Consider the following 23314-nt stretch of genomic DNA (forward strand, 5'->3'; position numbering starts at 1 on the left):
TATTAATTAAAAATAATATACTTATATAAATTAATAAATATATAACATATAATTATTTAATTTATTATAATTTAATCTAAAATATAGATTTATTAACATTCAACTGCAAAAAATTAAAAGTATTAAGAAAAAGATTTCTCAAATGAGATATCATAACAAATTCATATAATCTACTAAATATATTATGCATTCCTAATTAAATATCGGATAACTGTTTATATGTTATTATTATTTATTATTTAACTATTTCATGATTACTTATGAGAAAATTACAATATGAAGGATATCCTTACATTTTCTAAAAAAATAAATAAATTACAAAAGCTTTTGAAAACAATTCATACACACGCAGACATAAGAATTACTGATATAAAATAATCAACCATTTATGAAATTTTAGAAATTAAAAAAACTATTATAGAAATTTAGTAGAATAATCTATTTAGTAGAATAATCAAGATAATAACATAAATCACCGATGCTATATATCTCTGAGCTTCTGGAAAAAAAATTTCGAAATTAAAGATTCTAATTTATATAATCTTTAAATTTTTATGAATTTCTTTTTTATTCCTTTACATTAAAAAAAAGAAACAAAATCATATAGGAATAATCAAATAATAATTGTAAAAAATACCAAAAAAATATAAGCGTAACGACATAGCTCATAAGACTTATCGAAAAGCATCACTGATTCCTCTGACATGCAAGGGAGAAAACCATACATTCCCGTCACCTGAAATCGGTTGCTTTGCCGGGGAACCGTACCCCGCCGGGACTTGGGTGGGAATACCGTAGCCGACCATCGGTCCGCCAGACATGACCGACTGCCCGGTGGCAGCCATATTGGTAGCCATATCAAACATGCCAAAACCCTGTTGAAGAGGTTGCTGTGCTTGTTGCGCGGTCGGCAGTTGTTGAGCTATGGGTGCCGGCCTTGACGGAGACCCGCCCAGTGCCATTCGAATGCTATCGTTCAAATCGTCAAACGCGCTCTTACTTGGAGCGGTAGCGGTAGTGATCGTTGTTCCAGAAGATAGTTTGCCAACAGCCACTCCGGACACCGTTGGAGAAGCTGGTCTAGGCGTACCGTTTATCGCTGTCGCGGGAGGCGGCGGTCTGGGAGGCGGCGTGGCAGTGGACTTACCGGAGGCTAGAATCACAGGGGACGCCGTATCTGCGGCTTCCCCAGCGACACCCTCCACGGTCTTGAGCACTGCAGAGTCGCTCCCAAAGAGATCTGCCTGGCCGCCAGCACTGAACAGGTCTCCGGTCTGCGTTTGTTGCTGGTTATCGCCACCGTTCGTATTCGCAGCAACATTGGTCGCGGCACCCTGCTCGAAGAGACCGAAAGCGGCTGCGTTTGGCTGCGTTGATTGGGAACCGAGGGAAGGGAAGTCGGACATAAAAGGATTTGGTACGGATCCGGCCGTTCCTGGAGCACCAGCTTGCGCAGAAATCAAGGTGCATCAATTATTAGCATAATTTTTTCTTTTTTTTTTTAATTGCTTTGATTAATTGCCGCAAGATAAATAATGTAAATACTCGCTGTGCCTTGTATTAATTACGTGCACGATGAGATTATATGAATACGTGTGCGTAAATAAGTATAACAACAAAGTTTCAAAATTAGTGTGATAATAAAATTTTTTCATATGAACTTATTAAATTTTATATAAAGAATTAAGTTTAAACTTTATTGTTATCTCATATAATTTTTGAATTTATAATAAGCAACATATTTATTTGCGTATTGGTGTACTTATTTTTGGCCAACAATCTTATTAAAATAATGATGTCTCTTATGATATTAATGATATATTGTAATATTTGAGAAGTTAATCCTAAATTTTATAAAAATTTTGAGAATAAATTAGAAAGAAATTACATTTTATATTTGAAAATTTAATTTAATCAAATTTTTCTGATATACTATTATAATTATCTCATAGGATTAACTTACATATACATCAATGAATCAATACTATTTAGTAAGATGCAAAAGTACGCAAAAATATATTATTTGAAGCAAAAAAATCTTTAAGAGAAATAAATATATACACATATAATATGTATGTAAAGAAAAATGATAGTTTAACAATGAAAAAAATATAAATTTTTGTTTCATAAAACAAAAAAAAGTTGAATCAAGTACTCACCAGATTGAGAATCTTGATTACCAAATACAGAAGAGAAACTATTATCTGTAACAAAATTATTATTTGCTGGAGGCACTGCAGCAAAACCTATAAATCAAAAAATAAAAACATCTCGATGAAATAACATAAAAAATGATTATGATAAATAATGATCAAATAAAAATTTAGCTGATAGTAAACACTAATAATAAATAAAAAAAACCAACAAAACAAAATAAAATAATTATATTTACCGTTACCATTAGTCATCCACATATTATTCTGTGTTTGTGTAGTCGGTGCAGCTATAGATTGAGATGTTCCAAACATGTCCGCAAAAGGATTTCCTGCTAATTGAAGTAGATCATCTGATGCTTTTTGTGGCTAAAACATCAATATAATTTATAAAAAAAAAAAAATATTATTATAATGAAAATATTTTTAGTTACCTGGCTTTCAGTATTTGTTATCGTAGATGATGCACCAAATAAATCTACAATTGGTTGATTAGCATTGTTTGTTGGTGAACTAAGGAATGGATTTGTACTGGGGCCACTGGATGGAGATTGCACTTTTGCCTAGTATATATAATAAAATATAAAAATGTTACCAATATTTCTTTACAATAATTTTTTTAAAAAATGTTATTTTTTATAATACATTAAAATTAATCTTTTAATACCTTGTATTGATTCATAGCAGCTTCCTCTTCCGCAAGAGCTTGTTGTCGAAGCGCTTCATCGATATGTCCATTTCCGGCATGATCAAGGCGATTATTACTAGCTGCTGTTCCAAACGCAGTACTGGTGGAAGACAGGGCGGACACTCCCGACTTTACATTCGTTCTATTGCTGCTTAGGTAATGATTGGGCGATGGATGTGTGTCGATGGAATGATGGATTTAGAGGGAAAAAAAGGAGGAAAAGCCATTTCAGCAGAAAGATAAGTGTGGCCGAAGGAACGAAAAGGAACGTTGATCATTGAAAACAAAGGAAAAGACAAACAAAAAACAAAGAAACAGTGTAGTACGTATAAAGATAATAATGATGTGTAAAAAATTTAGCTACACAGTGCTCTTTCACTCAAATGTACATACTCATAAATATATAATTATAATCATGCGTAACGTTAGACTTCTTTTTTTGTCATAAATTCTTGTTTTTTTTATATATATCTTTTACTACTGTATTTTAAAATAAATTTATACAAGCAAATTGAGTCGAATAATACTACCTAATGAGTTATATAATATAAATGAAATAAAAACGAAAAAAAATACACTTTTTACTATGATATGTACGCTTATATACATATGTAAACTAATTATGTGCAAAAAAATATCACCTAGCTTTTGCTTTATAATTTAACATCAATTATTGATATTATTTTAAAAATATATTAATTGAAAATAAATACTGATTACAAAAGTTATATTATTTACATGAGCTTCGATGATTCGTTAAAAAACAGTAAAAATCTCCAAATAAGTGAATAAGTAATAAATAATATGCAAAAATTAATTTATAAACAGTTTTATTTATAATCATTTACTTATTTATTTATAATCAATTAATCAGGATTTAAAACAAACCTAAAAAGAGACCATTTATTCAGGAAATACTGAATTTTTTTTTTTAATCAGAATTTTATCATGAAATTTAAAACATTATCATATTAAAATAATTAATTATTTTCACCACTTGTTAAAAATTAAACAAATTACCAAGAGATGAATCAAAAGAAATATAAATATGTGCAAAAATCAGCAATAAAATATTTAAAAAAATATTAGCGATTAAATGTAATCTTTTGAATAATAAGCTAAGTGAAATTTTTATAGAAAATTTCAAACAAAATTTCTAGAAACTATAAAAAGCGATAATAAATCGAGAAATCAATGTAGTTATCACTAGCCCGCAAATATAAAATAAAGAACGAAAGCAAAAAAGAAAAAAAAAAATTTTTAACGAAAAAATAAGCACAAATTCAAGCAATAGAAAACAAATGCCAACATTACCTTTGATCTTACAATTTACAAAACATTTTATGAGGAAAATAGTATGATTAACGATTGGATGATAAATAGGATTTATATTTATGTTATTAAATTTATAATAAAATAGTAACAAAGGAAAAAGTTTGATAGGATTGATATTTAAATATACATTATATGTCTAAATATCGCACTTTTTAAATCATGATAATTATTATACGTGAAATATCTTTCTCGAATGAAAATATCTTATTTGATCATAATATATATGATATATGTCTATTTATATGTGTTTTACATTTTACCTTTAAGTATTATTAATAGATAAGTCGCAAAATATTCTTTAGAATTAATAAATTTAATTCTAAATTCTAAATCTATTTTGAATATTATTGGTAAATATTTAGATATTTGTAAAAATTATAATCAACATACCTTGCAGATTGCGTGGGAGTATTTGCTGCAGAACCTTTCTTTCCTTCTAATGAAGCTAAATGTTGTTCCAATGCATCTAATAAACTACTAGGAGCCTAAAAAATATCCATTTTTAAAATTTAATCTATAAATATATTTTTTTCATAAAATTTAATAATTTGAGTTGAATTAAAATATATTTTTTACCTTTGTTAGATCAGGTATATCTCCTTTATCAATGCCAACGTTCTAAAAAAAAAAATATAAATTAATTTTAAAAAATTTTTAGATGATTTCTAATTTACATGATCTATATTTCAAAACTTACTTCAGCAACTTTTAAAAATTCACCAACCCGATCCATTCGTATGAGAAACTTTTTATACAGATCCAAAGCCTCGCGACATTGTTTTTTATTCATATCAAAATATTTTTCTAGAATATAACAAAGCAAATATTAAATATTTTTTTCATAATAATATCAATTAAATAATAAATATTTTACCTAGTAAATTAATAATGCCATCATTATAACATGCAAATAATCTAATTAAATCCCGAAAGAGAAGCATAAAAGCCATATTTATAACGCCATTGGTTAGGTCATTGGCAGTACAATCGAATTCCAATAGTGCATCCAATTGTGATTGTAGTACTGGTAAGGTTTTCAACAATTTCTCAGCATTCATTGTACGTAAAGTACGGTCATCCTTTCTGAAATATAATTTGAAAAGAAAAAAAAATCATAAAAAAATTAAATTATTTCCTTATTATTTACTAATAATTACTTTATTAACTTATTACTTAATTCATTACAAATTATTTTTTATTAATTACATAAATTATATATTTTTGTTAATTAAAATCAATTGCTTACCCCCTCTTCACCTTGCAAAAATCAAATGCCACAGTCCTATAAGAAAGAGCCTTTTCATTGAGGTACTTTGCATATCTCCTGATAAACGGTGACATGTCATAGCCTATAGAAAAAAAATTTAATTTAAAAGAAAGTTTCTCAATTCATCCATTACAAAGAAACATAAGGATATACATAAGAAACTTAAGAATATAATTGATATTCTTTGGAAAAATATAGTTTTTCCAAAGAATAATTAAAAATTGAAATTGTGCAAAGTGCAAGAATCTGCATGCATGCAAGTGTAAGCAGATATGAGTTTTTAATAAAATTATCGATTCTGAAATGTTTTCAACTTAAATTACAAAATGTGTGCTATATGCAAATAATAAATAGATTCATCTTGATGTTTTTCATAAAAGATTGAATAAACATTTCAGAAAATAATATCATTGAATTAATGTTAGAAATTAGAAACGAAGAATTAATTTTTCTAAAGAATTTCTAAACAATTAATTATATAGTATTTAATTATACAATTGAATTAGACAATTGATTAGACATAATAAAATAAATATAAGACTTCTTCAACTTTTTATTGTATTAATAACAAGAAACATTAATTATTAATATCATTTGATTATTCAATTCAATTCTAAAGTCTTAATAAAATATTACACAAATTTAGAGAACAATATTAGTGGAAAAAATATTAAGATATGGAAAAAAGGATAACAATATATGTTAACTCACCAATGCGAGCTCCTGCTGTGCCCAAATAGAGAGAAAATTAGTTCCAGGTTAGTAAATCATAGACAGAGGCCAGATACACATAGCTGCATAATGCTAGGAAGTTAGCCAGAAATAACTTATTAATAAATTTCTGATTCTAAAGAGTAAAGATAATATTATGCATTGTTAGAAACAATTATATATTAATTTTCTATAATTATTTAATTTTAAACAATATTTTAAAATTATGTTAATAACTATTTCAAACCTTTTAAATACAATTTTCATTTATAATCTTCTTCAGAACAAAAAAATTTCTACGTACGTATTTTTATTCATCTTTAACATAAAAATTATAATTATTTAATTATGAAATTCAATATTACACAAATAATTATTAAATTATTAATTTGTTAAAAATTTAATAATTTGTTAATAATTAAATTATTAAATTATTAAATTATTAAAAATGTTGAATTATTAAATTTTATGAAATCTTTAATATAAAAACCATGAAATGTGTGTGATTGTGCTGGGTTCGCGTGCGTGTTGCATTCGAATGTAACTTTTACTTCTTGCCAAAATTAACACATTATAAAGAAAGAAAGCAACAAAGAAAATAACTTGGAAACATGCCACTTTGAAAATGGTTCAATTAAATTACCATCTATACAATTTTTATCCATAAAATTACTTTCTTGTATAAAACATATATTAATTATTAATTGATTAAATCTATTCCGTACTTAATTATTTTTTAATGTAATTTTATTATAATTTATATAATATTTATTATATAATATTTATTATATTTATTATATAATATTTATTATAATATAATTATGAAATATATCATAATGAAAATTTGCGAAAATAAATAAAATAAAATAAATAAGTAAAATTTAAAATTTTGATATCTTTATTTATAGCAAACAAAAAAAATTGCTTTAGTTATACTATAATCTTCTATTCTGTTTCCTCATTTCTTTTCTTAATATATTTTAAATATTTTATTTCATCATTTTCTTAAAATTTAATAATTTTTTCATTTAATTTATCTTTTTATAAACATTTTTTTTAATTATGTTAATATTAAAAAATATTATTCCATGTTTAATTATTTTATATTAATTTATTGCAAGTGAAATAACAAAATTTTTAATATAAGAATTTACTCTTATAATTTTATTCAAAATAATATTAATTCTCAAATGTTTTATTCAACAAATTCAATTTAAAATCTTATCTTGAAAAGTAATATTAAAATTATTACAATTAAATGATTTTATTAATTTAATTGATTACTATTAATAATTTTTTTATTTATTTTTTATGATTATACTTATAAATTTCTTATACCAATGAAAAATAGTTTAATGCAATCTTTTTAAAAATTCTATTAGTGTAATCAAAGCATTTTTTTATATTTTATTATATTGAATTTTAAATTTATATAAAAAAACACTTGAATTTGATGAAATATAATATATTGCAACATATAATGTTTCTTTATAATAAGATAAATGATAAAATAATATTGAAATTATTCATCTTATTATAAATTAAAACTAAATTCGCATATAACAAATATTATTCAATACATTTAATCATTTATTTTTGATTAAATTGGTTATTTCATATGCAATAATTTAATGTATATAATACATATGTATATATTTAACTCTTTAAAATCAAATACTATTTACTCAGGATCAATATTATATAAAAGTGTTTAAAAAAGAAAAAATAAGGGGTAATGAACATTGACAGGGAATTAACCGGAATCGAGCATCTAATTGAACCACTCGACAGAAGTTAATGCAAGAAGATTCTTTTACACAATGTGATCACCTTGAACGCCGCTTTTATCAAGAAAATTACTGAGTTGAAACGTGCTGTTGCTGGATGCTAGATATTGTGTAAACCTCTGTAACAAAAAAATTATTGAATTCGTTAAGATCATTTCTCTTAAGAAATAATTTATTATATTTTTCTATTTTTTGTTCATTAATTTAAAATTAACTTAAAATCTTATAAAATCTAATTAATTTTACATTGAATAAAAATATTCATAATTTTTTTCATTAAAAAAATTTTAAAAAATTATAAAAATCTTTTTTTTATTTGAGAATCATGATAAACAATATAATATTTTAAGATAAAAAATCATTACTTTCGCTATTACAATTCTCTAATGAAATGACAGTTACAGTTACTGTTCTATTGAATTGTATATATAAGAAATAATATAAACTGTAAATTATTAAACTCTCAGGATTCATATTATTATCCCGTGTACATTTACACATATGCGATTGACAAGGACGATGACACTTTCTTTTTTCAAGTCATTATCGAACCAAAATAAATTAAAGCCTTTAGATATAAATATTTTAAATTTTTTATGAACAAATCTTTAAATTTTATTCATAAAAAATAACAAACAATAAAAATCATATTAAAAATTTTAAACATTATTCAAATAATTGAAAATTTCTATAAGAGAGCCAATTAATAAGAATTTAAAAAGTATTCTTTTCACAAATTATTTTTTATTATACTTACTATTATTTTATTTTATTATATTTATTATTATTTTATTTTTTATTATATTTATATTTTCACAAATTATTTTATATTGTAGGATATTCAATTATCATTTCCAAATTAACATTCATTGAAAAGCAAAGGAAAAGAAATTGTCTGATTATTCTTAAAAAAAGTCACTTACTAAAGTTATTTATTATTAAAGTTATTGGTATCAAAGTATTTGTTATTAGGTCTGATCTATGATTATAAAAATAAAACTGTTTTTACCTCATTGCCGTAACAAAGCATATGGTGTACTGTAATCAAAGCTTTGAAAACGACTGTCCAATTCGTGTTCTGTGATCGTTCTATTAACAGATTCGCCAATTGAGGTATCGACACGTTGGGTTCGTTTGTACATCGCACGAGGTCTGAAACAGAATGACAAGGATTAATCACGAAATTTTATCGAATATCAATTTTCTTCATTAAAAAATTGCTAGTATTATTTTATTAATATTTCTTCTATATTTAATATTCAAAATATTTTTCAATAAAAATAAATTTACCATTACTATTATATTAATTTATTGTAATATTTAGTAGTATTTTAAAAATTAAAGTAAAAATCTAGATGATTTGTATCTTTTTTTATTTTAATTTTTTTTTCATTTTAGTTAATGATTTGTTTTTTGATATGTTAAAAAAAAAATCTTTTTCAAGAATAAAATTGTATGTATAATAAATTTTGTAAAAAAAAAATAACATGCATAATTAATAGATTGAGAGGATTTTTCCTAAATTTTTTCTAAATAATTAATAAGACTTTTTCATTATTCTGGAAATGATAGAAGTAAAAAAAAGATCAAGATTTATTATTCTCTTGTCATTTCTTCTAATTTTTTTCCAGTAAAAACCAAAAGATATCTAGCATCTTGATAGAATATTATCATTTCTAACTGCTTTCTATTTGACATCTTTCTATTCTATACAATTGTGAAACACAATCCATCAAAATATCTAGTAATGAAATAACATTTTATTACTTTGTATAAAAACAAAACTGTATAAAATTAATTTTTAAATTTTTAATCATTTTAAAAACATTTTTATCATTCCATAAAAAATTATTTATCATAAAAAATTAGCGAACTTGTTGAAATACTGTTTCTTTACGATTTTTCTAATATATTTTATTTTGATATATGAAAAAAATAAATGTATATAATGAGAAAAAAAAACAAAATTGAAAATCGATAATATCTTTTAAAGAATTTGAGTAAATTAATGAACTATTTTTTGCATTATATTATAACAAAAGAAATCAATATTTCAACAAATACATTTAGTAATTATAAAGAAAAATAAAAAAGATATAATGACTGACAAAAGATTATAATTTGCCAAATGATTTTGAAATTGTCTTCTAAGAATATCAGACAGCATATATGTTCGTTTCTCTTGAAAATTTTCACATCAATTAGTTTCTATTTTTTTTTTTTTTTTGATGTTTGTACAAAAGTTTTTTGCATATTTAGTCTTTATCATTTTTTAATTTGATTTTATATAATCTGAAAATATAAAGACTTTATAGTTTTTTTTTTTTAATTTTTGTATTATTTTCAAAATAGAAAGTCCATCGTGATTGCTGCCAAAACGATGAGATGTCTTAGCAAGTGTTTGACCTTGCCTTCTCTTCTCTAATAATGTACTCCCGAATAAGATTCAAAAGTCACATCTCATTGAGTAGTGTTCTTACTATTTATAAAAGACAGAAATCACGTAGTTTAATATATATACTTTGCCAATAGTGTAACAAGTTGAACTGAAATTCTAAGCATCAACTTTTTCGATTAATTTTCTATGATAATCAAATTGTAAATCAAGAATTTTTAAAATTAAGAAATATCTTATAATATAATTTAAATATTTAAAAAAAAAATAAAAAAAAGATTAATATAAAGAATTTAAATGATATAGAGAATTAATATAGAGAAATATTTAAAGATAAAGATTTGAAAGATTCAATAAAAAATAGAATAAGCTAAAAGAAAAAATAAGTTCTTCTGTTATTATGATGAAGTTTATACTAATGATGAAGTTTCTTCTATTGTAATATCAAGTTTCATAACTATTTATATATGTATACTCTTTATATATGTACTCTTTGTGTATGTACTCTTTGCATAACTAAAAATTATAGATTAATTAATAAATATATATAAGAGATAAAAAATTTTATTCTTTTTCAAAATGTCTTATATATTGAGTAAAAATAATGAAATTTTTCGCTAAACTCATTTTATAAAATATTTTCTTCCTATGTACTTTCTATGTACTTCCTATGTACATTCGTCTTTCTCTTAATAACCTTTTTCATAATAAGTAATATTTTTTTTACTTTTGCATAAATATCTATTCTAAATTTATTTACTTCAAATATTTTTTCACGTGATAATAAATTTCATAATTTTATATTATTAAAATTATATTTAAAAATAATTATCTTTTAATTCCATAGGAAAAAATTTATTAAAGTTTATTAAATAAAAATAATATCGAATAAAAATCGATAAAAGAACTTCATTACGCTTCTTATTTTCAAACTGATATTATAAATAAATAATCATGACATGGATGAACATGTTCATAAGAAATACCGATGAATCTAACTAGTTGTTGCCAACAACGGCATATTAAATGTAAATATTAAATGTAGCAAAGAATGCAATCATTATCGGAATTATCTGAAACTTGCAAGGGGTGTGCGCATTGAAATGTTTCTCCGAATCCAGATTCAAATGGGGGCGTCACCGATAAAGTGTTTTGGTAAGATATCTGTAACAAATGCGAATTATCAAAAAGAAAGAACTTTTGTATATTGCAAAATATAAATATCTGGTTTACCTCATTCTTACATCATTACATGTCCTCAAATTCCATTTTTGAACTTTTCTGTTGACTCTTAACAAGTGTCTTATTACCGATAATATTTTTTTGAATATAAATATGAAATAATCTAATTTTTAATTTATATCTCAATAGAAAATAATTCAATCTAATTTTTAAATCTGATTTAAATTAAATCTATTAAGAAAATTCTTCATAATTATTAAAATTCTTAATAATTATTCATTAAAATTTGCTTTTTTACATTTCAATGTAATTAGAAAAAATAATACAATCGCTTTCAAGAAAATCAAAAATTAATTTTATAAGAAAATTTAATTAATAATTGTAATTGTACACTATTTTTGATTATTGAAAAATTATTTTAGCCAAGATGATTTTTCTATAATTGAATAGTTCTAAGTAATTATGATACTTAAAAATTAAATATAAAAAAAATTGACAATCGTACAATTCAATCATTAAATTTAGGAATCCAATATGGAAGGACAACGATTATCTTAAAAAAAAAAAAAAAAGTGAAGAAATACAGGAAATATCGATAACAAATTTTCCGAGACTAAGCATGATACAATTTATAAATGGATAAATTACATAATTCAACATATCTTACAAAATAAAAATTATCATAAATATTTTCAATTTTACTAATTTTTAATTAAATTATAAAAATTACATAAATTAATAAAAATGAAAAATTATATCAAAATTTAATAAAAATAAAATATTGTATTGTTAATACATTACATTAATATATTATATAATATATTATATGTATTGTTAATAATTGTATTGTTAATATATTATATTTAAAAAAAATTTTAACAAAAATATTGAGATTTAACAAATATATGAGATTTAAACGATTAAAAAATATCAACTTGATTGTGAATCAAAAATTGATAATATAATCGATATTTTACTAGTTACAATATATTGATGAAAAAAAAACTATATCCCATTCAATGATATCTTTTGATAAAGAATTTCATCGAGAAATTCATGAATACTATTTTTAGTACGAGAAGTGATTATTCGTGGTCTCCGAATAGACAAGTAATCAAAACCATCGCGAGGTCATCGGCTAGGAATCAAGTGTACGACCGATCGATAAACGGAATCTCGGACGAAAGCTCCCTAGGATGCAATGCTAGTGGGCATGTGCGAAATACCCGTCTAATCGAATATGTATATATAACATTTAGGTTTTGCAATCGATCGATTCTCTCTGATCTTCATGCGTCATTTATAACTTTATTAACCTTAAACCTTAGTTCAATTTCATTTTTCTAGATATTAAATATTTTTTTAAAAGTTATATAGCTTAATTCAAAAAATTATAAAATATTAAATATTTTTAAATTATTAAAATTATATTAATAAAAAAATTATATTAAATATTTTATAAAAAATAATTATACTTATAAAACAAAAATACAAATATGATTCAATAATTGTAATCAATTGAATTTCCATCTAAAAAAAATCGATTATCAAAGACTTAAACTATTTTTTTCTAAAAAAAAGAAAGATATTGAACATTATATCACGATTTACACACTGTGATATTAAACATCATATTTACAAAATAATATATAACATTTACGAAATTTAAATACGATAAAAAAATATTTATAGAAATCATTTCATTAATAATTTATTATAAATATTGTAAAAATAAAAAAATGATGTGATAATTTTTATCTTCCATTTGTATTCATAAAGATAAAAATAATAAATTTAGATAAATACAATAACAATCACAATTATTTTTCATTATTAATACAAAATTCTCAAGTGAAAATTATATAATCATTGCATTAAATTATGAAATATGAAAAAAAATTGTTTTTTATTATTTTTTAAGAATGATAATAAAGATTGTAGAGAAAGAAATGAGATTAAACTTAATGGAAATTTCATCGACAGAAATTTGTTTCACTATCTAAATTAACAGACCGGAAGAAAGAGTGTAAGTTCCGTCCTGTTAAAACGGAAACGCGTTCTTGCTTTTAACGAAATATGACTGTTAATATTATTATTCATTAAGGGATAATTGAAATAGATGTTACAATGTGAATGAAACAATATAATTATTAATTTTATAATATATCATAATTTTTATACAAAAATGTAAAAATTAAAAATATTCATTTAAATTTGTATTAAATTAATTTTTAATTTAGGAATGTTTCAACATTTATATTAAAATTATTAATTATATAAATTATATTAAAATTATATTAAAATCATTTAAACCGAAAATATACATTGTATGCATGTATCTAAATAAATGAATTAAACGCATATATCAAAATTTTTAAATAAACAAAAAGTTTTTGTAACAATGCTTATTTTAAATTTTAAATTATAATTTCTGTAAAATAAATTTTTAATGATTTCATTTATATTTTGTAAAACATCAATATAAATAAAAAAAACAATATAAATAAAAAAAATCAATATTCATATATAAAGTACATTAAAAAAATGATAATGACATGAAATTGATATGAAATTTTATAGAATTGTAAAATGAAATATTGAAATGATGAAACACATTGTCTAAATTTAAAATAATTTTTTTAAATATAAATTAAATTAAATTTAAAAATAATTCGACAATATTGAAAAATACAAAACTCTAATGTTATATTCTTTGATGAAAGTAGATTTTTAAATTGAAAATAAATTTTTAAATTGAAAATAAATATAAGTTACAGTACTTACACATATAGATATATCTATAGTTATAAACCTTGATGTAACTCATGCGACAGAGATAATCACGAGGAACTCATGCGATTTCCTACCGTTCAAATATAAAATAATTTTGTTTTCCTGTTGATAATAAATTTTTGTGTTATTAATAATTATCAAATTTCAATTAATAATCAAATCAATGATAATATTTGATAGAAATTTTTGTTTTTTAATATTTGAATATTTTTCGAATTATTTTCATAGATATTTATAATCTTCAACAATAATTCTATAAGTAATTTAAATTAAAATATACTCTGGTTATTCAAAGTTAATAATTAGTAGAAATTTGTCAAAAAGAAAATAAAAGAAAAATAAAAGAAAAACGTCTTAAATTTGAATATATTGTATTGGCATACTGATAATAAATATACTAATGAATATAAAGAAATGTGTTTATCAATACGATTCATTGACATTCAAATATAAGATAGCCTTACTAATTCAAAGAAAGTTATGTCACTAATAATCTTTAATTTTATAGCAATATTTATAAATCAATATCATAATAGATAATACAAAAATTATAATACACTAGTTTTACACAAAATATCTATTATAAATAAAGATCCAATAATTCAAAAACTTTCACCATTATTTAATTAAAAATCTCTAAAAATTTAATTAAAAAATTGAATTCGAATATTTTACAATAATACTTATACATATAATGATAACAATATTAGATTTTGAATAATTATCAATTTAAAAAATTAATATTCAATAAATTAATATTAACGCGATTTTTTAAGTTTTTTTTAATTTAATTATATAAATTTATAATATAAATTTGCATAATTATCCATATTAATATAATATGATTGTAATGAACAATACATATGTAACACAACAGTAACGAGTTCAATCAATATTATTTTTATATTAATTTGTATAATATACTTATATACTTAACGAAAAAAGCCTATGGAATTATTTACTTTTTTATTTTAAATTATTTATTTTTTTAAAAGATAATAATTATTATCGATATAATAATCGAAAAAAATGCGATAATGATCACGATTTTATATCAATATCTTACAGTTATTCAAAATTTCTGATGATACATACCGAATTTTTGAATTATAAAACAAAATAACATAAAATTATTCAATATTCAACAATAATTTATAATATTCTTTATTTTTCATTCTTTTTTACTAATCAATTTTTCGATTTTCAATTTTTTGTAGACATTAAATTATATGAACATGTATAATTATCAATCGAATTACTTTCCTTCACGCAACGCCTGGAAATTGAAAGTAATCCGTTAAAGTATAACGGACATAAACATATACAAAAGATTGTTCTTCGTTTTTGTATATCAAACATGATTAATTTTTCATATAATATACTTTAAAAAATTGTTTAATCTCGAGAAAAATTATTTTTGTTGCAATTAATTATTGTTGCAATGTGATTCATTTTCCAGGATCTACAATGATTTATAATAATAATTAACTATATTTTGATGGTATCCTTAGATGATATACACTATATAAAAATTAATAATTTCAGACAATAATCTTGAGAATTTATCCTGTCACTTTCTTTATTGAAAAAGAAATTGAAATCAAAATACCGGAAAAAATACAATCATAATTGAAATGATCGGAATAGACAAATGAATAAAAGGAAATATGATGAACTTACATTCGAGATGTTTCTTTTTCGGACCTATCATCTCTTCTGTAGTAGCTTTGCATACAGCTTTAGCAAGACCCTGGCCGGCGATGCTATGTCTCGCTGCCAACAGTCTATCGTTGATTGTCTGTCCCGCCATAGTGTCGTTACTTCTGTCACACTGGAACTTTTTGAAGCTTATTTTTCAATCCAATTCTTACGTTATACTATCACAATTAGAAATCGTTCTTCAATTTCAAAAATAGTACTAGCAAATGCACACCACCCACGAGAATTAGCAAAACGTACCTCGAAATCAAGAACACCGACAAGAAAAGAAAAATTACAATACGCAGAACTATTTTCCGTCAATTATTTCCGAAATTTTTTTAATTTTGTGAGCGCCGGTCTAATTTTGCCTTCCCGACTCGATCCAGCCGGAAGAGCTCTCTCGCGCGCGCGTAAAGGGCTCAGCTGGACGAACGACAGCTCGGCTCACGGCGACGACAGAAGGCTCTCACAACCTGCCAAAATGGCGACTCGAACCTCCTACTGCTTCGCCGGACCGATCACTCCTGACAGCCAATCCTACTCACTCTCCGCAAACACGGCCTACTATCTCTGACGTCATACCACTTTAATCAAATCAAGTTTTGTTACAATAATACAAATTTTTCCGAAAAAATCTTTTTAATTTTAAACTGATAGTTTTATCAAAAATTATAATTGACTTGTTTTTAATTATATTATTATTTTTAATATTATATGGTTTAATATTATTATATGATTTAATGTATATTTAAAACAAAATAATTTATTAAATAATTATTTCATAATTTTTATAATTTTAAGAAATATTAAAGAAAAAATATAAGAAGAATATATACTCTTATTTAGAATATCGATCGAAAAGGCAGTCTCCATAATAAGTTTAAAATCGATAATAACGGTTCAATCTCTGCGCACGCATATTCGTTACGAAGTAATACATCTAATTTATATCGTATCAATGATTATAGATTATAGACAATAATTTATTTTATATTTTTTTATTAATATAAATATTAATATCTGAATCAATATCTTTTTATTTATTAATATTTTTACTAATTTAAAAATTAATAATTAATTTAAATGTGACGTAGATTTTCATATTTCTATATCAAATAAAATATAACTAGATATATATATATATATATATATAATTAGTAATAATAAATCACTACATAAAAAAAGTTATAAAAATTTACATACAATTATGAATTTTATATATGTGTAGTTCTCTTAATATTATTGATTAAACTTAAAAAATTTTTGCAGCTAATGTTGGTACGAATACATTGTGACACATGACATATAATATAAAAAAAATTAAAAGATCGAATTGACTTAAGTCGGTTCTAGTAAAAAATTTATCTTAAAAATGCGTACGTATAATTAAAAAATTATTATGTTTTAAAAAATTTGTGAAATATATATTTATGTAATATATTTATGTATTAATATTAAGTATTTAAATGTTTAATTTTATATTTAAATGTTATTAAAAGACAAGAAGAGAAATAATATGTTAGATTTTCTGGTTAGCTGATGTTATAATCATCAATTTTTCTCATTTAAATTTGTTTATAAATAATGAATTAATTGAATAAAAAAAACTTATATTTCTCATTAATTTTTCAGCTGTTAGTAGTAAAGTATCTCTTATATTGTCATCAATTTTGACAGTTCTTATATTTTCGGGAATGCAAATATATAAAGTTTGGTTAGCCTCATCACAAGTTTATACAATATTAGGAGGATATATTGGATCGATACTATTTATGTGCGTGTTAACTGCAATAGGAAACTTGGAATCAACAATATTTGGAAAATCTTTTCAACAAAAATTATTTCCAGAAGGTACATTATTTAATATTGACATTATAAAATTAATTTTGAATAACAATGATATTTCTTTTTACAGTTATTTTTTCACTAATGATTAGTTTAATTGCATCAGCTTTGGTACATCGTGTAGCAACTACAACATGTTTTATATTTTCTATGATTGCATTATATTATATCAATAGAATTTCTCAAGAAACATATGCTCTACCAGTACCTCCAATATCAATTCATATAAAGAAGAGAAAATAAAAATATGAAAATCTGTGATGTTTTACAATACTTCAAAAATGTTGAATTATTCTTAAAATTATTTTAAACTTTATGTAAAATTATTTTGTCTTATAATACATATAATATATAATTAATTTTTAATTACTTATTTACTTTTATTTTCTTAAGAATGGGATAATATGAGATAGTAAAAGTCAAAATATATTTATATTATTTATAAATATTTTACAATGCTTTAGGATTTCGTTTTCTTTTGCTTCTTCTATGTTTTTCTGCTTCTTCTTTATCACTGAAATACTCAAAAGATTCATCTGATTCATCATCATTAAGAAGATCTTTATTTTCTTTTACATCAGGACTATCTAATGTAGGTTGAGACATAACTTGTTTGTAAATTGTCATTGCCTAAAAATACAAAATAATTGCATTTAAATAATCTATAAAATAATAATATAATTAAATTTTTTAACATACTTGTGTTACCAAAGCAGACACATCAGAGACATTACTGGGCAAAATTAAAGTATTATTAACTTTTGCTAATTTATTAAATGCTTTAACATATTGTTCTGCTATACTATATGCCGCTGCATTTTTTGCATCGGTTAAATTGAGAGCACCTGCAACAAGTTTTAAACTTTTTGCACGTGCTTCAGCAATAGCTACTAAAGCAGTTGCAGTACCAGTTGCCTTATTTATTTCTTCTTGTTTTGCAGCCTCTATGATAATCAAATAAATCATTTAACAATTTAAAATAGGATAGATTAAAAAATATAATTACCTGATGCCAAAATTTGTGCTAAACGTTTTCCTTCAGCAATATTTATCTCTGCTTCTCTAGCTCCTTCCGATTCTAAAACTGCAGCTCTCTTTTTACGTTCCGCTTCTACTTGCATTTGCATTGCTTCTTGTACTCTTTGTGGCAATCTTATGTCTCCTATTAAAAAAAATTAAGATCATTAGAATTTTTTAAATACTAGGTTTTTTAATTTTAATTTTAATTTTATTCTTAATTTTTTTAGTCTTACGTATTTCATATCGAAGACATGTTATACCCCAAGCTTCACTTGCTTTATTTATACTATCAACAATACAAACATTAAGTCCCTCTCTTTCTCTGAAAACTTTATCTAAAGATATTTTTCCTAATTCAGATCTCATTGTGGTTTGGGCTAACTGAACTACAGCAAATTCAGGATCATCAACACCATATGAAGCCAAAAATGGATTAACTACTCTTAAGTATAATATACCATCAATATTTAATGTTACGTTATCTGTTTAAAAATATATGATTAATATTATATTTTAATATTGTATTTATATTTTTAAATATAAACAATTAATAATATGTACCTGATGTAACAGCACTTTGTTGAGGTATTTCTATAGCTATTTCTTTGAGACACTGAACATATTTAATTTTATCAATTATTGGTGTAAGAATATTTAATCCTGGATTTAAAATTCTATGAAATTTTCCCATTCTTTCAACAATCCATGCCTAAAAATAAATTTTATTATTATTAAAATAAATTAGATTTTAATCTATTTTACAAACCTCTTGTTGTGGAACAAATAATATAATGGTATTCATAGGAGTACCAGATTTGCATCTAACAAGTTGTGTTACTGGCAATTTACGAACAGTATGTTCAAATTCAAAAAGTGGCTGAAACTTTAAACAAAAATTTTTGTTAAAATGAAATAATATGGTTAGAAAATTGTGATTAATTTTTAAAATTAATTCAAAAATATTGAATTTACCTTTATGATGCCAAAATTGCGAGCAAATTGCTTAAATCGACAGTTCATTTCCCATTTATATGTTCGCAGCAACATTATATTGACAAGCATGCAAGATAATTTTAAATATTATAATAGGTTAGATTCACACGTTTCAATAAGTTAAGTTCAAATTTTAATGAAAAAAAACGTTAAGCAAATAATCCATTAAATATTTTTATATAATATTCAAATAATTGAAGAACAAATATTTTCATTCGTAAAACATGATATTTTGTTCTTTAGATGTCCAAATATACTATTACATTTGATAAAATACATTTATACAGGATACTTCATGCAACTTGGCACAGCAACTTCTTAGATAATTAGTATATGGAAAATGATAAAGAATATGAGAAATGAACATGAAACTATGTATGTACATATATGTTTTATATTATTATTATTTATTATTATATATATAATTTTTTAATATACATTTAATATATTATTATTATTATTAATTATTATTAAATATTTTATCAATATATCATTATTTTATGTTTCAATTATTTGATCTTAATATTTTATTAAAAATTATTAGACATCAACGGAATTGATTTGTAATGCAAAAAAGTTTACATAATCTTAAAAAAACAGTGCAATTTTTATATCTCTATAAACATATAATAAAATTATATGTTTATATGACAAAAAAATATAAAATATATTATTTAATTTTGTTTTCTGAAATCTTTTTTTATTTCTAGTCATTTTCTAGTCAGTTTGATTTATTTATGTGAAATAATATAAAATATATTATAATATAAAAATCAAAATATCTAATGTTATTATTTTTTCTTTTTCGCAAAATGATATATTTTATTATTATAATTTTAAAAAGATACAAACAAAGATTCAAAAATCCTTTATTAAAAAATTATAATAAATATATGAAATTATAATTAATTATTTCTGTTCAATAAAATGTAAAAATAGATTCATGTTATTTATTATATTAATATTAGTATTTATGTTAGTTTTATTTCAAAGTGTCATTTATAAATTTTTATTACATATTAATATTAATAAATCACTTACAATAAATTAGTAAACAATTGTGAATAAATTAGATAGATACTACCAAATAAAAATCATTTTATTATTTTATATTTTTTTTACAATTTTTTATCAAAACTTTTTTTTTTCATATAATTGATATTATTTTATCGAAAATAGAAATATTATATGTAATAAGACGAAAATGATCTAGGAAAAAAAGCAAAAGTTTCGAAATATTTTTTACATTATTGAAATTTTTTAATTTTTTTTTTTTATGTATTGTAAAGTTGAATTTGTAAACTTTTTTTCTCTAAAAAAATTAAATTGTAAATTTAAATTTATAATAAAAATATGCAATTTAAATATTATTAATTAAATAATATCTTTAAAATATAATATTCATTATTGAAATATTGAAATATAATGTATTAAATAAATTATATATTAAAAAAAAAAAATATCGATAAAATAATATAATCATTTGGACTATTCCATTGATAAATCATTATATATATTCAATATATATTCAATTGAAAATTAAAAAAAATTAAAAAATATTAATAAATTTAATAATACTTGAAGTATTAAAATTAATGACAGTTTACATACGACACACACACACACACACACACACACACACACACACACACACACACACACACACACACACACACACACACACACACACACACACACACGCACACACACACGCACACACAAATATATTATATATACAAATTAAATTATTAAAAAATGGTCGAGTAGTGTCAAATATAACATGCATTTAATTATTATATTCTTTTTTAAGTGAAATTTTTTTTTTCTTTCCAAAATTTATCAAAACACTTCTGACATCTAATATCTTATTGGCTGATTTTTATATATTATTATGTAGTCTATATTATACTTTAGTAAAGTTTCATATAAGGAAATTAATTTTTTATGAAATATAATGATAAACTTTTTCGATATTATTGTTTAATAAATATTTCAATTTTTTTTAATATCATTATACTTTTATAAAAATTTCAGTATCATTATATTATTTTTAATGTTATATATTCTTACTGTCATCAAATTATTATGTATATTAAGAAATTTTTATGTATATTAAATATTCAATGGTATAGTATATATTTTATATACTTAAATAAATATAGATATGTTTGAATAATAATTTAACGATTTTTTTATGAATATATGTCATAAATGTCAAGATCAAATATAAAAAATATATACGTACGAATAATAAAATGATATATGAACAAAGAATTATCCAAATATTTATTTTATACTTGAATATGTTTTAAAATAATAAATTAATAATAATATAAATTAAAAATAATTCCATATAAATAAATGATATTAAAATTTCTATAAGTAAAAAATAAATAAAAAATTTAATATTTCATATATTATGTAATATTATATATTTTATGTTTTATAAATCAGTATTTTTTCAACTTTTTCTACGAAAACAATTTTAAATGTCACTTAAGTAATAACAAATTATATAAAACAGAATAATTTATTATCATCAGTATATTTAATTACTATTTCTTTTAACTATGAATATTTTTTTTATTTCTCGAATGATTAAGTATTTACTTATATAAGTTTGTTTGTGCAAATATATAAATAGATGGAATAATCTAGTTCGTATTTAGTTTTCTAAAAGAAGTTTTATAAGAAAGAAATTTAATTATTTTGATTATAAAGAGTGATAAAATTTTACATTATGCGCTATAATTATATTGTATTATTAATATTATCTTTATTAACGTGGACGTATGCCGAGGAACTTTATTCTGATAAATATGATTATGTGAATATTGACGAAATTTTAGCAAATGATCGTCTACGAAATCAATATTATGATTGTTTCATCGATGCAGACTCTTGTATAACTCCAGATTCGATGTTTTTTAAAAGTAAATATAAATTAAAATATGATATAAAAAAAATCAAAATAAAATTTACATATATTTAATTAAAAAATAATTAATTATTAAATAAATTATTTAATTTAATTTTTAGGTCACATAACAGAAGCGTTTCAAACACAATGTAAGAAATGTACTGAAATTCAAAAACAAAACATGGACAAATTAGCAGAATGGTTTACTACAAATGAACCAGAAAAATGGAATCATTTTGTGGAAATAATGATAAAGAAAAAAGATGAAGACGCATAAGGTTCACTTTAAATAATTATTACTATAATTAATTTTTTATATAAATTATAGTATAGAATAGTAGCAATTATTAGTAATTGAAATATATCTATTATATTATAATTATATAATGTTATGACAAATATAATAAAATTATTATAAAAATATAATTTAAATTTATAATCTTTGTATTTCTAGCAATAATCTAGCAATATAAATCATGATACTTTATATTTAATTACATTGCTTAGAAATTGAAAAAAATAAT

At 22.1% G+C, this 23314-nt stretch overlaps 4 protein-coding genes across 32 annotated transcripts in view; 2 read left to right on the forward strand and 2 right to left on the reverse strand.

Annotated features, from left to right (window-relative positions):
• Nucleotides 1-16128, reverse strand: part of LOC107992596 (phosphatidylinositol-binding clathrin assembly protein LAP) — a 39238-nt gene extending 23110 nt beyond the window's left edge. For 2 of the 28 annotated variants that reach the window (XM_062078284.1, XM_028664232.2), the window contains exons 1-14: nt 15992-16128; nt 8951-9093; nt 7985-8060; nt 6155-6169; nt 5423-5525; nt 5051-5259; nt 4874-4980; nt 4753-4794; nt 4567-4661; nt 2821-2989; nt 2588-2716; nt 2399-2522; nt 2160-2204; nt 737-1447 (exon numbers count right to left, since the gene is read on the reverse strand). In XM_062078284.1, the coding sequence (XP_061934268.1) occupies nt 737-1447; nt 2160-2204; nt 2399-2522; nt 2588-2716; nt 2821-2989; nt 4567-4661; nt 4753-4794; nt 4874-4980; nt 5051-5259; nt 5423-5525; nt 6155-6169; nt 7985-8060; nt 8951-9093; nt 15992-16121 (2098 nt within the window). In that variant the 5' untranslated portion in view covers nt 16122-16128. Of the gene's footprint in view, nt 1-736; nt 1448-2159; nt 2247-2392; nt 2523-2587; nt 2717-2820; nt 2990-4566; nt 4662-4752; nt 4795-4873; nt 4981-5050; nt 5260-5422; nt 5526-6154; nt 6248-7984; nt 8061-8950; nt 9094-15991 lie in introns of those variants that run through there. The other 26 variants (XM_062078283.1, XM_062078278.1, XM_062078282.1 and 23 more) reach the window with 23 other exon arrangements.
• Nucleotides 16093-18216, forward strand: LOC107992633 (protein KRTCAP2 homolog). Of its 2 annotated transcripts, none has more exons than XM_062078347.1 (4): nt 16093-16943; nt 17282-17388; nt 17645-17863; nt 17928-18216. In XM_062078347.1, exons 2-4 carry the CDS (start codon nt 17385-17387, stop codon nt 18098-18100), a joined length of 396 nt encoding a protein of 131 aa, XP_061934331.1. In that variant the 5' UTR covers nt 16093-16943; nt 17282-17384; the 3' UTR covers nt 18101-18216. The 2 variants fall into 2 exon arrangements, with proteins under 2 accessions (XP_061934331.1, XP_061934332.1); XM_062078348.1 differs by having other exon boundaries at nt 16847-17196.
• Nucleotides 18213-20210, reverse strand: LOC107992632 (stomatin-like protein 2, mitochondrial). Its single transcript, XM_017048644.3, has 7 exons — nt 19850-20210; nt 19644-19760; nt 19439-19586; nt 19111-19359; nt 18864-19019; nt 18557-18801; nt 18213-18487 (listed from the first exon to the last, which is right to left on the reverse strand). The coding sequence occupies exons 1-7, from the start codon at nt 19937-19939 to the stop codon at nt 18308-18310; spliced, it is 1185 nt and encodes a 394-aa protein (XP_016904133.1). The 5' UTR covers nt 19940-20210; the 3' UTR covers nt 18213-18307.
• A 919-nt stretch (nt 20211-21129) lies between these two features.
• LOC107992583 (ejaculatory bulb-specific protein 3) lies at nt 21130-23216 on the forward strand. Its single transcript, XM_017048537.3, has 2 exons — nt 21130-22803; nt 22910-23216. Exons 1-2 carry the CDS (start codon nt 22611-22613, stop codon nt 23065-23067), a joined length of 351 nt encoding a protein of 116 aa, XP_016904026.1. The 5' UTR covers nt 21130-22610; the 3' UTR covers nt 23068-23216.
• The last annotated feature ends 98 nt before the right edge of the window (nt 23217-23314 follow it).

This window comes from Apis cerana, linkage group LG8 (genome assembly GCF_029169275.1).
Source record: "Apis cerana isolate GH-2021 linkage group LG8, AcerK_1.0, whole genome shotgun sequence".
Classification (NCBI taxonomy): Eukaryota; Metazoa; Arthropoda; class Insecta; order Hymenoptera; family Apidae; genus Apis; species Apis cerana.

What these genes read in the sequence shown, in the direction of transcription:
- LOC107992633 (XM_062078347.1), top strand. An exon ending in ACAAAAATTATTTCCAGAAG is followed by an intron (nt 17,864 to 17,927) that starts GTACATTATTTA and finishes TTCTTTTTACAG; the next exon opens with TTATTTTTTCACTAATGATT.
- LOC107992632 (XM_017048644.3), bottom strand. Translation starts at nt 19,939, where the DNA reads ATGCTTGTCAATATAATGTTGCTGCGAACATATAAATGGGAAATGAAC. An exon ending in ATGTCTTCGATATGAAATAC is followed by an intron (nt 19,020 to 19,110) that starts GTAAGACTAAAA and finishes TTTTTTTAATAG; the next exon opens with GAGACATAAGATTGCCACAA. An exon ending in AGCACAAATTTTGGCATCAG is followed by an intron (nt 18,802 to 18,863) that starts GTAATTATATTT and finishes TGATTATCATAG; the next exon opens with AGGCTGCAAAACAAGAAGAA.
- LOC107992583 (XM_017048537.3), top strand. Translation starts at nt 22,611, where the DNA reads ATGCGCTATAATTATATTGTATTATTAATATTATCTTTATTAACGTGG. An exon ending in AGATTCGATGTTTTTTAAAA is followed by an intron (nt 22,804 to 22,909) that starts GTAAATATAAAT and finishes TTTAATTTTTAG; the next exon opens with GTCACATAACAGAAGCGTTT.